General features: G+C 53.0%; 5 protein-coding genes across 5 annotated transcripts; 3 read left to right on the forward strand and 2 right to left on the reverse strand.

Moving 5' to 3' along the window:
• Positions 1-426: 426 nt before the first annotated feature.
• Positions 427-1,554, forward strand: PV07_04083 (uncharacterized protein; the record flags this gene model as incomplete). The annotated part of the gene is made up of 2 exons (XM_016390866.1): positions 427-1,389; positions 1,444-1,554. 2 exons carry the CDS (start codon positions 427-429, stop codon positions 1,552-1,554), a joined length of 1,074 nt encoding a protein of 357 aa, XP_016252768.1.
• Positions 1,555-1,705: 151 nt separating this feature from the next.
• On the reverse strand, positions 1,706-2,503 carry PV07_04084 (uncharacterized protein; the record flags this gene model as incomplete). The annotated part of the gene is made up of 1 exon (XM_016390867.1): positions 1,706-2,503. The coding sequence occupies one exon, from the start codon at positions 2,501-2,503 to the stop codon at positions 1,706-1,708; it is 798 nt and encodes a 265-aa protein (XP_016252769.1).
• Positions 2,504-3,203: 700 nt separating this feature from the next.
• Positions 3,204-4,797, forward strand: PV07_04085 (uncharacterized protein; the record flags this gene model as incomplete). Its single annotated transcript, XM_016390868.1, has 4 exons — positions 3,204-3,330; positions 3,390-3,718; positions 3,778-4,421; positions 4,479-4,797. The coding sequence occupies 4 exons, from the start codon at positions 3,204-3,206 to the stop codon at positions 4,795-4,797; spliced, it is 1,419 nt and encodes a 472-aa protein (XP_016252770.1).
• A 1,002-nt stretch (positions 4,798-5,799) lies between these two features.
• Positions 5,800-7,183, forward strand: PV07_04086 (uncharacterized protein; the record flags this gene model as incomplete). The annotated part of the gene is made up of 4 exons (XM_016390869.1): positions 5,800-6,199; positions 6,280-6,609; positions 6,701-7,005; positions 7,061-7,183. 4 exons carry the CDS (start codon positions 5,800-5,802, stop codon positions 7,181-7,183), a joined length of 1,158 nt encoding a protein of 385 aa, XP_016252771.1.
• A 252-nt stretch (positions 7,184-7,435) lies between these two features.
• Positions 7,436-11,756, reverse strand: PV07_04087 (uncharacterized protein; the record flags this gene model as incomplete). Its single annotated transcript, XM_016390870.1, has 8 exons — positions 7,436-8,107; positions 8,165-8,216; positions 8,284-9,117; positions 9,426-9,889; positions 9,944-10,561; positions 10,618-11,467; positions 11,532-11,626; positions 11,691-11,756. 8 exons carry the CDS (start codon positions 11,754-11,756, stop codon positions 7,436-7,438), a joined length of 3,651 nt encoding a protein of 1,216 aa, XP_016252772.1.
• Positions 11,757-12,901: the final 1,145 nt, after the last annotated feature.

The raw sequence follows: 12,901 nt of genomic DNA on the forward strand, positions 1-12,901 counted from the left end.
CATGGCCGGTACTAGCGCTGGCTTCATGCACGAGAGTCTAAGGTCGAATACCAAGAGATGACCCGGTTCGAGGCGAGCTTATCGAGGTCGGGATGCTGTCGCTCAAGACCGCATTGATAGAGCGGAAATATCCAAACGAGGCGCTGGAAGTTGTCGGCAGCGAATCAAAATCGAGGCTCAGCACCACACTTCGGCCAACGCGATTCGTTTGCCTGAAGGGTAGTGGGTACTGGCAGGCAGAATGGTTGCGTCTAGCACCGCTCCTGCTGAGGCGACGACAGCAATAAGAGTTCTCCTCTAACTTCACAACCATCGTGGCTACTGAGCATCCCTTCCCATAGTACAAGTGATTCATTGTCGGCTCTCCCCAGCACCCCGGTGTCCGGCCCCTCGCTTTCTAGCGTACACCAAGATACGAACAACATTATGGCTCGTAAAATAGTGGTCGCAGCTGCCCAACTGGGGGCTGTACACATCGACACTCCCCGCAAGGCCGTGATCGACCGTATGCTGGTCTTGATGAAAGAAGCAGTGTCCAAAGGAGCGCAATTGGTGGTCTTTCCAGAGACCGCCCTTACGACCTTCTTTCCTCGGTTTCTGATCGACGACAAGGAAGTGCTCGATTCCTTTTTCGAGCACGGTGCCGATCTGACTCAGTCGCCGAATCTGAAGATCCTGCTTGACGAAGCCCACCGACTCGACGTTGATATTTCGGTTGGTTTCGCCGAGCGAACCCCTGAAGGAAAAGGCTTCAACACTTGCATTTACTATTCCGGGTCCCAGAGCAGGATTCTTAGCAAATATCGCAAGACTCATGTGCCAGGCACGTTCGAGCCCTTTCCAAATCCAGACGCCATCAACCAGCTGGAAAAGAGATATTTTGAGCCAGGCAACCTCGGATTCAAGGCCTTCCGCGTGCCGGGACTGCTTCCCGATGCTTTGAAGAAGGAAACAGCTGGTGGCCCCCCGTCGCGCGAGCTTGAAGGGAAAGGCGATCCTATCATGGGAATGATGATTTGTAACGACCGACGGTGGCCAGAGTCATGGCGGTGCTACGGCCTCCAAGGTGTCGAAGTCGTCATGGTCGGCTACAACACCCCGTCGTTCAGTCCAGATCTTGTCAGCTCGCTAGGTCCCAAAAATGAGGTCGACGGCGAGAAGGAAGCCCTTTACCATCATCAACTCGTGTTGAAAGCCAACAGCTATATGAATAGTTGTTTCTCCATCGCCGCTGCTCGGGCAGGGCGTGACGACGGGAAATACCCTTTGATTGGGGGTAGTTGCATCGTGGACTCGGAGGGACATATTAGAGCAGAATCAAAGACGACGGATGATGAAGTTGTCGTGGCCGAAATCGACCTGGAAGAGGCCCGTCAGGGTAAAGAAAAGGTATGTAACAACCCTCCATTGCGCTGTGAGTATTGCATGCTGAGATCATAAAAGCTCTTCGACTTCCACAGACATCGACGGATCGAAGCGTACGGAATCATCCCAAGTCAAACCGGGGTTGTCGAGCCTCCTTTCCTGTCCCAAAAGGAAGAATTGCCTAATTGAAGCTCTTCAAGGTCTTGAGAGAGAACGAAGAAATCCAGTTTCTCTTCTTACCCCTTCAGTTCCAACCGAAGAAATAGATGTCCAAGCTAGAACGGAAGAAGACTCTTTTATTCCTCTAAAGTACTCATCTCGAGTGAAGTTCGGAGGTCGCTTACATCCAATCCTGTCCGCGTGCTGCTCTTGCCTCCCTCGAACCTCTGTATAGACCTGCCCTGGGCGTCTTCAGTCCCTCTCGCACCATGCCTACGAGCAGGTGAACCCCAATCGTCACTCCATCAATAACAGCCACGTCGTCACCAACATCGCTTTCACATCTGGCTTTCATTTCCGTCATGCCAGCACATCCCAACAGCACACAATCGGCTCCCTTTTCCTTCAGCCGACTCGCCGCTTGACCCATGCCTTGCAGGACCTCGCTCTGTGGTCGTGACTCCAGCTCCAGCACGCTCAGTCCGACGGATTCGCAGCCAACCGAGAAGAAATCCAAGCCGTATGACCGCACGGCATTCTCCTGCATTCGCTGGCTCTTCACATTGTTGGCCACCACTCCGAAACGTCCACCGAGCATTCGGGCTGTGTACAATGAAGCCTCCATGATGCCAATCACGGGACCTGGTACCTCCTCGCGCAAGGCGTCGATCAGCGGATGGGCACTGAAGCACGCCACGAGAAATGCATCGAACTGGTGAGCAATTGGTACGATGGCTCGTGTGGCCGCGTCGGTCGAGATGGCCGCGTCCAGGTATCCCTCGATGGCTGAGGGGGCCGGACGAGGTGAAGTGAAGCCAGTGACAGTGACGTTGACCGGCAAAGTGTTTGCAAGTGATTGGAGGCAGTTCTCTGTCATGAACTTGGTGCCATTCGGATTGACGAGCAGAATTTTGACCTCTTTGGTAGATTTGCCCGCGACTTTGGGGAGGCTGGTGCTGGTGCTGGTGCTGTCCGCCATTACAGAGATATGCGCATCTGTATACGGAGTACTAGTTTTACCCAGACACCCTACCTACTATACGTGCTGTAGTCTGGTATACTTGAATGGGTCGGACTTCCAACGCTTTAGCGCGATATGCGGTTGACTTGGATTGTATAGCTGACCCCCAACAACACCCAGCAGGAGTGGTTGAGCAGTTCAGGATGTAAAGTTCGGACCCAATGTCTAGGTTCTTCATGCTGTTGCCCGCTAGCCGTTATCTAGCTTCTTCATAAGCACCAGCATATGCAGTCCCACTTTTCGGTCTCCAACATGCGCAATTCCGTGCCGATCATCTCGTGTAAAGCCGCCACTTGACTCTCCCAGGTTCTAGTCTCGAGTCAAGAACGGCTCGTGAAAGGAGGCTGATATCAATCAGTCATGGCTATCGGCGCGGAGGTCCGTTGTAGAGTACTAGACCAACTGGAGATCGAGACGGTCGAACGCAGCCTCTCATGTCGGTTGATACCACCGTTCGGCCAAGCGACAGCACCACGATCGAGAGTCGAGATAAGCCAGTTAGACGGACAGGGAACAGGAACTTTTAAGAAGAGCAGTCGTCCTAGCCAGAAAGAAAGTCTCGAGGTTTGTACATTGCGATGCAACAACGACAACTAAAACCAGGAGGCTATACTCTAGACACTGGGAGGTGCCATACAGCCACTATCATCAGTACGCCATGTCCGCTTCGAACGAGGTGCATCGGTTGTCACCCTGGCGATGGAACAACCCTTTGGTCCAAGCCGCCTTTACCTCAAGCATCTGTGCCTGCACTGCGGGGCTGTATGTCGCCATCAACGGCCTTGGTGCGTGCGACAGGGGCCTTAGCCTTTACTATGTGTATCACTGACCGTGTGTACTGTAGGTGCTGGTGGTGGTAAACCCAGCTCCCAGACGGTGGCATCGACCACGAATGCCGTGAATGACACGCTATGGGTGTTCGCCTCTCTCGTTGGTGGTGCGCTGCTCAACCGCTTCGGACCGGCCAAGGTTCTGTGCTTCGGGGCGTCTGGATTTCCCGTGTACTTGTCCGGTTTCTGGATCTACGACAAGACCGGTAAAGAATGGGTGCCGCCGTTGATGGGTGCCCTTGCTGGCGGCACCGGGGGCGGACTCTGGGCTGTGCAGAACTGGGTAGCTACCGCTTATCCCACTGAACAGAACAAGGGTCTCTTCATTTGGATCAACTGGGCGGTAAGTGCTATGCTGGGGGGAGCTGTGGTCTCTTTCTCCTGGGCTCATTAGTTGGACAGATTATCAAATCCGGCGCCACGATCGGGTCTCTGATCGCGCTGGCGATCAATATTCACCGCACCGAGACCAGCGTCGCCTGGCAACTGTACCTAGCCTACGTGATCATCATGTGCCTTGCGACAGTGGCAGCCCTGTTCATGGCAAGACCCGAAACCCTCCGACGAAATGACGGCACAGCTCTTGCCATCTTCAAACGCCCAACCTTGAGAGAGGAGTTCAAGGCGCTTTGGGACGCTATCAGGACAAGAGAGATCATCCTCATGCTTCTTCCACTGTTTGTCTGCGAGTCATATCTCGCCCCATACACGTCCATCAACGGCTACTCTTTCACGCTTCGGACAAGGACCCTCAACAATGTCCTGTACTGGTTAGTGCAAATCCCAGCTGGGTGGGTGCAATACAAGATAGCGGACTCACGCCGATTTGGACGTCGAACTCGCGCCTTTATTCTAACGACATTCGTCTTGATTTTTGTTCTTGGCGGTTTGATCGGCGCTATCATCCTCACCGCTGGGCCGGATTACAGAGACCGCTCGCTGGCGGGTCCTTCGATTGACTGGAGCGAGAGCAGATATGCCTCCCGCTGCGTCCTTTATATCGTGTGGGGGATCAGTTATGGGATGTTCTTCCAACTCCGACTGTGGTAAGTGTTGAGACGGAGCGGGCTGTAGTGAGAGAGCAGCGTTAACGATATCGATAGGTTCATGGGTGCACTCTCCAACGACCCCATCAAGCTTGGTAGATACTCGTCTCTGATTCCATGTCTGCAGGCGGCCGGTATCACGGTGGCATTTGGCATCGATTCTGCGAAAACCACATACTGGAAGCAAATCGTGGTGTGGTTCACTCTTTTCGGGGCTGCCTTTGCTTGTTTATACTACTTGGCTGCCTTCCACATAACAGAAACAAACTACTTCAAGGAGGAAGCGGTCATTGTACCTTTGGATGTGGCCGAAAAGGCGGGACATGACACAAGCACTCCTCCCTCCGAGTCCATTCACGAAGTTACAAAGGCATGATGTTCAGGCGCACGTGCTACTGTAGGCAGAGGCCGAAATCGTGTGCTCTTCATACATATGGCAAAGAGGGGATGCTGGAGAGAGACTCAGGGCATACGTAGGAAATTAGTCGGGCAGTGAGAGGTTGTCTATTGTTGCGTGTGTGGTTCTCGTATTATAGTCGTTTATCCGCATTCTGAAGCTCTCGTGGTCCGTGGATGGGAAAGGCGGACGCATGTACTGCAAGTCTAACCAAGTCAGCCCTGTCTACCTTCTGTGTCTTCGATACTGAGAGCATAAAACCTGCTGCGGCTCTTAGACGACGGCCATCTACCTCGGTACACTGGCATTAGATACGGTACTTGAATCTCTTCTGGAAGAGTGTGATGTAGTCAGTATTGGGCAGGGAACTGGCCCAAGGGTCTATAATGCGGCTAAATCTGCTTCTTTCTACCTGAAGGAGGGTGGTCTCTAGGCTATGTCGATCCTCTATCACTGTCGGCGTCCGCCGATTGACGTCTTGGTCCTCCCAAAGATTGGCAGAAGCTATTTATACGGCCTCAAACCATGGATGAAGTGGGAATGTGTATTAAAGTGGTCGACGCTGACTCTCTGATCGCCGCCGTTGCCGCACTGCCAATGTCCTGTAGTACATGAGTTTGGAATTCTCCTACCCCTCTAGCCCCTCCACCCCCTCCCTGACTTGGTCCGGAGCAGGCGTTCTATCGGAGGAACGCGAGATATCCCTGGGCGGGTTTACACGGCGGGCGGCCTTCAGCAGATCCTTGCAGTATTAACCCCAGGGACACATATTTCCGATAGGAGCACAGTTGGCATCCAAGTCCACAGAGCGAGACCGGTTACTGCTTACAGTACGTTACTCCCCGACCACGGCCAGATCGGGAAGTATTTAAGTGTCATGATGGCCTTAGACTTCATCTTCTGTAACCACATCACCTGCGTCGGTTACCACGTTTCAAGTTGCAGTAGTCTCCCAGCACGAGCTCAAGGCCACTCACAAACATGGACGGATCCGCTTCCTCGACGACGACCCTCCAGCAGCCTGGACCTAACATAATTCGACTGCAACAAGGGATCACGCGGACCGTGAAGCCCGCCACCAGTGGTGAGAAGAGCTTCAAGGAAATCCCGGTTCTGGACGTGTCCCGCATGTACAGCGAGGACCTGGCCGAGCGAGAGAAGCTGGCAGTCGAGGTTCGTGATGCCGCGACCAAGGTCGGGTTCATGCAGATCAAGAACCACGGCGTGCCTCAAGAGGCGATCGACGCGGCGTTTGATCACGTCAAGGAGTTCTTCGCCCTGCCTCTGGACGCGAAGATGAAGTTGACGCAACATCAAAACCCTCACTTTCTGGGCTACGAGCCTCTCTACGAGACCAATGTCGGCGGGCTCAAGCGCGGAGGTCAGTAAACACGCCGTCCAGTTCAGAAAAGAAGGTGGAGGCGAACCTCGGGCCAAACAGTCGCTAATCGCGTCCTACAGATTGCAAGGAGTCGTTTTCCTTCGCCTACGACCCAGACGACGATCCGTCCGGGGGCAAGGACATGCCTGCTATCATCAGGAGAGTCTCTCAATGGCCAGAACCGTCCGTCGTCCCGGGATATCGCGAGGCGTTGGTCAAGTATCAGCAGTCACTGCTTGCTTTGGCCAGACGCTTTATTCGCATATTCGCCCTGGCTTTGAACCTGCCCGAAGACCACTTTGATAAGATGGTCACTCACCCGCTGGCCGGCGTGCGCACTTTACACTATCCTCCCATGACGGGGTCGGACGACCAAGAGATTGGCCTTGGTGCCCATACCGATATCGAATGTTCGTGGCCCACTCATTCCCTCTCGCCTTCTTGGTTTCTTGGGGGGAAATGTCATTCCTGCCATAATTAATTAATGTTGACGCTACTTAGTCTTCACCATCATCGTCCAGACCATCAACAAGCACCCGGCGCTTGAGGTCCTGAATGCAGACGGCGAGTGGATCAAGCTCTACCCGCAGTTCGGCTGCTTCGTGGTCAATCTTTCCGATATGATGATGCGGATGACCAACGACATCTTCTTGTCGACGGTCCACCGTGTCATCAACCGCGGCGAGACGGATCGCTATTCGATCCCGTTCTTCTTCGGCGCCAATGCCAACGAGCTCATCGAGGTTTTGCCCAGTTGCACCTCGGAAGAGAATCCCCCCAAATACGAGGGAATGACCACTTATGATGTAAGGCTCCTACAAAGGCAGATGAATCATTGACACTGACGTTGAGGGATGCCAGCACTCGAATGCACGTCTTCGGATTGCAAGGTACCAGCATCCCAATGCCAAACAGGCACAAGTGTTTCTACCCAAGAAATACGTCGTACGGAAAGGTGTGCCCGTGTTCCCGGAGGAGCAGTAGATACACGGTGGTGGGTAGGATCGTAGTGTGACTGCGAGGAGATGGAGATCGAAACGGAGGACGAGAAAGAACCATGTTGGTACTCTGACTTAGCATGGTGCCAATGGGCCACAAGAACTGAGGACTATGTAACTTGACGGGCTTCTAGAACCTCGCAAATACCATAGGCCAGCTTCAAGTATCTCTTTCCCCATCATAACATGGCTCAGGTCTAATCGTGTGATTGACAGACCTCCTCGCACTTCTGCCCGGTCATCCTTTTCGTTCCATCATAGCTTCTAAATGTCTCGAAAAGCCATAGGACAGAGTGTCTTGATCAGTTTCGAGCGTCGCCAAAAGTTTGGTGCATTGCCTTAGCAGGCTTTCATGGCCATCCCCTGGGTCTCGACTGGCTTGCGTTGAAATCGCCAGGGTCAACCCTGCGGACAGCAAGGAGTGCACAGTCGGCCATGTGATGGGGAAGTAGCTGAACGCGGGCTCAGTGTCCCATTGCGCCTGGCCACCCAGAACGAGTCGACGTATCCAGTCGGTCTGAGGCGCAAGGATGTCTGTGCAGGCTTCGATGAAACCGGGGGCAGTGTTACACCCATGCTGGAGAGTACCTGTCCATGGATGGCTCCTTTCCATGAGCAACAAGCCACCGTGATATAACAGCTTGCCCCAAGAATTGACGACGGGCGGCATCTGCGCAGTCGCTTCGGCGTTGGCTATTTCCGTCATGTTCAAATCTGCCATCCAACAATCCATCCACTTTTTCAGTTGGTCTTGACTGTATTGCCTCCAGCTCTCCGCGTTCTCCGAAGTCATTTGTGTGCCACTATCACTAAGTGTCTTGTTGAGCAGTGCGGCTTTCAAGCGATTCAGTTTGTAGATATGCGAAGATACTTTCTCGGACGCAGTATTAGCTTGGATGTATTTGACAAACTGGTTACGAGAAGTCAGCTGCACGCCGGAAAGGGAGCATAGATGCTAGACACCCACATTATGCCGGTCAGGTAGTTGGGTTGGCCGCCCGAATGCAATTGATATCTCGCTGGATGATATATAAGTCAGTACGCGGCGCGGCGCGCTCCGAAAAGGTTGTATATTATTGGACGTACCATTCAAGGCAGTAGGCAGTTCTGTGCAAGAGAGCATTTTCTTCTCTCTCTTCCTGTGACTGTCGTTCAACCTTGATGTTGGCCAGGTCAAGGCATAAGCGCGACACAAGTCCGAGAACGCGCCACACATCACCCGCGGCCGGGTTTAATAGAATGTATATGCAGGTCAGAATTGCTATGCGAAGAGTTTTAGATCTGCATGTCTCGTTCGACCACTGCCATTCGCGCATGGCTTTCAAGAAGTATGTCGAGGACCACGCCGCCATCCGACGGTCAGCTTTGCCGATAATATGGGTAGAAATTGCGAGGATCAGGGAGAGGGTGACAGAGGCAGTGGAGTCGCCATCCGATGCAGCCACGTAGAGCTCATCCAACATTTCTTGGCGACAGATTGGATAAAAAATATTGATCGAATGCCCAAACAGGGTCATCAGCGTGGTGGCAACGGATGGAGGCGGGAGGTCAGTGTCTAGAGGAGGAATACCTGCAAGGAGAGATGTGCGAGAGCTCCAACTCTGGCCATGTCCCGGTGTAGAAAATGCGGCAAGGTGTAGAGCTTGGTGGCTCATTTGCCCCATTTGCACAAAGACACTTGTGTGGCCGTAGAAGGTCAAAGTGGCATCCAACTTCTCGGCGTTTACGATGTCGCCCACGACAAGGTGGTTCGAGAGTTGAGGCGAAGTAATGAGTCCTGTTCCAGGACCGGAAATAGCGACAGGCTCACACTCACCAGACAATAGGCTGGTAAGTTGCTCCAGTGAACTGGGTTCATGTGCTCGTTGTCGTTGTGTCTGGATCAACTCTTGTAGTCGCGACCGCAGTGCAGAGATATACCTAGAGATCATCAGTCAGAAGCCACCCCTTCACAGTATACATGGATCATAGATATGACAGAAGCATTCCTGTGAATGAGGCCGTCTCTGAATGTTTATTTTCTCGTCCATACCTAGCATGGGTTGAGAAGAGTTGAAACTTACTGTCGAGGAATCTCCTCCGATAACACATAGTCATAATAAAGGCAAGCGCTATCTGACTTTGAACAGTAACGACAGGCAGGAAGTTGCCGGTCGCATTTAATTCGTCGGCGTCGGCAGCTGTTGCACGATGGCAAGAGGTCTATGGCCTGCTGTATCTGTGCATACAGAGCGTCGTTCCAAATAAACTCCGTGGCAGGATAGTCGTGGTGGCGGGACAGGTCTATGGGAAGAATTTCGGCGCAGACGGCGCTCTGATCGCCATTGATGTCGTCTAAGCTTGCATCTGGAAATGGATAGGAAAAGCTGGATTCGATGTCTATGTCAAAATTGTAGAGCTCTTGCAAACGATCTTCTTCCGCCGGGAAAATCTCGTGGCACATAGTGAAAGAATACGTGTTTGAGTCCGCAACCTCTGCTGGGGTCGGGCGTGGGCGCTGTTGTCCCATAGAGTAGAGGTCTTCAATGACTTTGTGAAGGACAATATCGTCCAGCTCTTTGAGGTTCGCGGAGTCATCAGCGGTGAGTACTATCTGGCCAGGACGTAGAAAGGTCTTCAGCACGGTTCTCTTCAGGTTGTCGAAGAGATCTCCAGCATATGCTGCGGCCGCCCAGCGCTCTGATAGAAGAGTCTGGCAAGTCCTGTGGTCAGCTGAATGCTTTCTTCGAGCAAGATGGACACGTACAAACACTGCAGACAAGTGAGTGAGATTGCTGACGATTTCCTGATTTGGGAACAATGCCCGGGCAATGGTCGGCTTCTCTTTGAGAATATACAGCATCGTGGTCCCAGCTTCGAAGGCATTGTGGACAATATGGAAGGTAAAGGTGAGATATGACGTTTGAGCGGTGCTCCAACATCCTTTGGCCATGTGGAAGGCCGCATGGAAGCATGCTCGAAGTGACTGTTTCGATGGATTGGGGTTGCGACAACATGGGCGATGGAGCATAACGCGATTGTTCCAGACACACGGTAACAGCCACTCTGGGGCCGTCTCAATCATGGACAGAATATCTTGATGTAGCTGTTCAATCCGGCCTTCTACTTCTGTCTGCCACTGATCGTAGGTGAGGTCGCCGAGCGGGCGGTTGAAGTATTGAACAGAGCAAATTTCGGACTGGATTTGCCGGAAGCGCACCACGTTGAGAAATTGGAACTTGATGCGCCGTCCACTGGTGTCAATATGGTCCCGGCGAATACAACAGTCCTCGTACTCGGAAGGATATTGAGTATTGATGTGTTCGTCCATCAAGGTGAAAGGACGATGCGATGTGACGGTGAGCGATCTCTCAATTGCATATGTCTGGTACGTCTAGTCAGCCAGCCAGCCTCGAATTGGGGTCAATGGGTGCCTTTTACCGCCCAAAAAATGCGTCTGCGAAGGTCCACCGAGACCAGGTCGAGACTGAGATCATCCCAAGGCTCTTTATGCAACCCAAGCTCAATAGCAATTCGCATGGCTTCTCCCGCAAGGTGCCAGAGGTTGCCTGTATATGGGAGCAGGGCGGCAAATTGTTGCAGGAGTAAGATGCATTGCATCGATCTCAACGTTGCATACTTCAGAAACTCGTCGTGTCTGAGGGCGTCTTGGTGCAACGGTTCGGCCACGGACAGAACATCGGAAAAATTGGGTGTCTTGCAGGTGAGAGTCACTATGGCGAGGACCATGGCAACCACAAAGTATGCCTCATGTGGTACTGCAGCAGCCGACTCATCGTAGACCAGAGCGAACTGCCAGCGGAGATCACCCTCGAGAAAGTAGGGATATTGAGGCAGAATTTTATCGACATACTTGTCAAACAGCACTTTGGCTATGCTTTTCGGGATGTCTCGCAGACCACTGCGCTGCGTGTCCCCTCGACAGATCTCAGCGCTCACGCTCTGTGACAACGACAGAGGCAATTCCGCGCAACTTGTCAGTATTTGGCGATACGGGATACGATCGAAATTGTCGACCACCGCCCTGCTGGCATACTCGGTGGCGACTTTGGCCACATTCACGCTGATCGGTGATGCATCCACATGCAGCGGTGGTATCACGTCGAACCCCGACTCCGCGACCTTGGTGGAATCTGGAGTACACCACGTCCGTGGCGTTTGATAGTTTCGACACTTTCTAAGGACACATATCGAGCTATCGCCTGGTTTATCGGCCTGTCCAAGTTGAAGTTCGAATGCTGCAATTGTCTCCTCGAGAAACTTGACAACGCTGCTGCAGCATCAGAACTAGGACCAGGGAGCCCATAAGAAAGGGTCGCTTGCGAGTATCTTACCTTCGCGGTACCTCGCCTTTGGTATCCCGATCGATACTCATGCACTCCACCCCGGCGCGTTTGCATGAGGTGCATGTTGGCAGTATGTTATCACACTTGTCAAGCTTGGTTAACGCATCCATCCGTATTCATCCGAAAACAGAAATATTCAAGACGTACCCGCTTCTTGCCTCTGTAGCATCTGGCGCATGCAAACGAGGCGCGCACTCGAGTCCGCGGCGGCATGGTGACACGACTGATCTCGATAACGAACAGAGCAAGTCGAAAACGTGTCGACGGCCGGAATCTCGCGATAGGATGCTAAAGCCATGTCTAGTAGTACTTGAGGAAATCAAGTGCCCCAGATTCACCTGTTCATCCTTGTCTGGGTCTCAAGCTAGACGCTTGCGAGATAGGATCTTGCGGGTTTCTCCTAGCGGGGAGAGCATTTTTACGAACGCCGCACCTCTGATTGGTCTTTTGGGGATGAGGACTGCTGGGCAAAGTGCGAACAATGGCGGATACATCGACGAGTGATGGTGATCATGGCTATTCACCAGAATCAGTGCCCGGCTGCACAGTTTCTGGTAGTGCTCAAGCGGCTAAGTGGCTATCACCGGCCCAGGACGTTTCGCGTAAGTCCGCCAGGCACTGGCGGATACAAGCGATATCAACACTCCCGAATCACGTTCAGCTTATCCTAATTCGGTTTAGTCAATCGCTAGCCTATCTTGGCATTGAGCCTTCCCCGCATTTTCTCCTCACTATCTTTTAACCCTCAAAACATGTACTTTTTGTTCTCCTTCAATTACCACAGCGATTCCAGGATGCCCCAGCACTCAGCTTGGCGGTACGTTGGCCACTTCAGCATCCGAGACATACTCTTGAGCCTGATAGTCGAGGCAAATACCCCGAGCCAGAGCGGCTGACGCCGCAGCCTTGATTTTGGCGACATAGTCATCGTGGGTTGGATAGAGAGAATCGAGCTCTGCGCCAGGAAGGGGCTTTAAATACCCCGTCCCAACGGCCCCCCCAAGACCCGAATAGCTAGCGACAGGAACAGTGATCGGCGGCAAGCGGACTCCGCCGATGGCATTGCCGTTCTGATCGCGCACAAGGTAAGAGCCGTTGGCGTTGTGTCCACGCTCCATGATGGGAAAACTCGGGGGCGCGGTACCGTTGCGCACCCACGTGGACATGTGGCGGTACGCGGCGTCCAAGGTTGTTCTCCAGTCGATGCTTGTCAGGGAGGTATTACCGAAGTTGACCAGGGGTAGGCCGTCACGCTGAGCGATGGCGTTGATCTCGTTGAGGACGGCGGTGTTGATGTGCCCAGCGCCGGCAGTCTCCCAATATCGATACTTGCCCGTGTCTGGTTGCCATGAGTTCTC

This window comes from Cladophialophora immunda (genome assembly GCF_000835495.1).
Source record: "Cladophialophora immunda strain CBS 83496 unplaced genomic scaffold supercont1.2, whole genome shotgun sequence".
Lineage (NCBI taxonomy): Eukaryota > Fungi > Ascomycota > Eurotiomycetes > Chaetothyriales > Herpotrichiellaceae > Cladophialophora > Cladophialophora immunda.